The sequence below is a fragment of the Phaethon lepturus genome, unplaced genomic scaffold (assembly GCF_000687285.1).
Source record: "Phaethon lepturus isolate BGI_N335 unplaced genomic scaffold, ASM68728v1 scaffold33192, whole genome shotgun sequence".
Lineage (NCBI taxonomy): Eukaryota > Metazoa > Chordata > Aves > Phaethontiformes > Phaethontidae > Phaethon > Phaethon lepturus.
Genome location: NW_010526103.1, coordinates 6,352 through 8,610, shown reverse-complemented (window position 1 = coordinate 8,610; position 2,259 = coordinate 6,352). Strand labels below are relative to the sequence as shown.

Here is a 2,259-nt window from a genome sequence, read left to right as displayed (position 1 = left end):
ATCTGCTCCATGGTCTTCCCAGGCACAGAGGTGAGGCTGACAGGTCGGTAGTTCCTGGGGTCCTCCTTTTGACACTTTTTAAAAAGGGGTGCAATGTTTCCCTTATTCCAGTCTCCAGGGACTTCATCTGCCTGCCAGGACTTTTCATATATCATCGAAGTGGCTTGACAACTCCATCAGCTAAACCACGACATCCCTCAGGACTCTGGGATGCATCTCATCAGGTCCCATAGACTTGTGCATGTTCAGGTTCCTCAGGTGGTCATGAATCTGATCTTCTCTTACAGTGGGAGGAACTTTGCTCCTCCAGTCCCCATCTTGCAGGCCATCCCCTCGAAAGGTGTGGGAATAGAGACTGCCAGTGAAGACTGAGGCAAAGAAGTCATTCAGTACCTCAGCCTTCTCCTCATCTGTTGTTAGCAGTCTGCCAGTCTTGCTCCTCAAGGGAGGGGAGGCTCAGTGGCCCTTTGCTGCAATCTCTCAGGTGTGGCCTCACCAGTGCTGAGCAGAGAGGAAGAATCACCTCCCTTGACCTGCTGGCAGTACTGTGCCTAATGCAGCCCAGGATACTGCTGTCCTTTTTTGTGTTAAGGGCATATTGCTGGCTCATGCTCAGCTTAGTGTCCACCAGGGCCTTTTCTGCAAAGCTTCTTTCCAGCTGGTTGGCCCCCAGCATGTCCTGGTGCATGGTTATACCTTTCGTCACTCCTTTTAAACAAAATCCTGGGCTCAACCACCCTAGTCTGCCACTTTGCCATCCCCATCATGGCAGGGGTGAAAATACCATGTGCAGCCTTGCTCTCCAGATAGCCTTGACCCACCTGGAGAACCAGTTACCCTATTGCTCACCTGCCCCTAAGCCTTTTGCTCCACAAGAGCAGGCAGAACTGTGGGGACAGGCAGAGCTTCCAGGCACAAGCAGTTTGTCAAGCTCTGGAGGTCCTCTGTCTGCCAGTAACTTTTCCTGCATCTCCTCAGCTCTTTCAGCCGTTTCACTATTTATCATGCCAGAAAAGCTCTCAAACTGGGCTGAAAATCAAAAGTGAGGTGCCATGCAGCATGGAGGTCAGGCCCTTGGGGTAGGCAGGTGTGGGTGGATGGTACAGGAGCCCATGGTGGGTTCTGCAGCCCTTGGTGCCATGCCACCCAGCTGCTAATTGAAGTGGTGGAGATGTGGAGTGGAGCAGAGCTGTGACATTAGGTCAGGTTTCCCCAGGCTGCCTCGCCAGGTTCTCATTGCCATCATGGGTCTGGCAGCGTAGTGCCCCAGCCCTGCCTCACTCAGTGCATGTGGCTGGGACAGGTCTTGGTGAGCTCTGGAAGATCTTGCTGCTATTCCCCAAAGGGGTGATTACAGGCCTGAGCCCCTGGGACTGGTCTGACCTGCCTGACTCCTGCATTCCAGAACAGTGCAAGTACATCAAGTCCATGGCAGAGGGCAGGCTCCCTTCGCTCTACTTGCCTGGACTTGTCCCCGGTAGCCTCCAGCCCAGCTGGGAGACTCCTGTCAGACTCCTACCCAGGTTGGGAAGGAAGTGCTGATCCTGCAGGTGGGTGACGCCACAGGGTTCCCTGGAGAGCCACACCAGCCTGGTTCCTCTTCCTGTCCCTGGAGCGGGAAGTCCAAGTGACACTGTATGGGGAGCTGCCCATGTCTGGCAGGTCCCTTGCAGCCAAAAGCCTGGAGGAGGACAGGGATCCTGGGCTGATCTCCATCCTCCTGGTATCTCTTTCCAGATGCTGTGCTGCAGTGCATCCTGTAGCAGAGAACTCACATAGACATCCTGAGCAAGGCGGAGTCCAGCTCCCACCCCTTGCCCTCACACCTTGACCTGTGGCACTTTACGGTCCCCCTCCTGCTGCTGCATGGGCTGTTGTGACTCCGGCTCCACTTGGAGTCCAGGCAAGTAAGGAACCATGCGGCACATCCACACAGAGACGTCCCCGCCCCCAGAGTTTTTTGGCCCAGACCCCAGCCTGTCCCAGCCCACTACAGAGGCACCCTTGGAACCTTCCTCACAGCGCTGCACCCACCGTGGCATTCTCGTGGGCTATAATGAGACAGAGATCAAGCGCCAGAAGGTTTACCAGGTCTCCATCTTCTCTCATCTCTCCAACTCCTCTGAGAGCATGGAGGAGCGGGCAGGCAACCGGTCAGCCGTCAAGAGGGGTTACCCTGAGCAACGAGCTCTGGAGGGGGTACGAGATCCGAAACGAACTCACTGGGGTGGCAGGCGGGGGGATGGCAAGCACGATGGG

The 2,259-nt window shown here is 55.8% G+C and overlaps 1 protein-coding gene across 1 annotated transcript in view; it reads left to right on the top strand.

The window, feature by feature from the left end:
• Positions 1-1,917: 1,917 nt before the first annotated feature.
• FAM214B (family with sequence similarity 214, member B) overlaps positions 1,918-2,259 on the top strand; it is a 5,457-nt gene continuing 5,115 nt past the window's right edge. Inside the window, exon 1 of the mRNA XM_010282971.1 lies at positions 1,918-2,259. Coding sequence (XP_010281273.1) covers positions 1,918-2,259 — 342 coding nt within the window.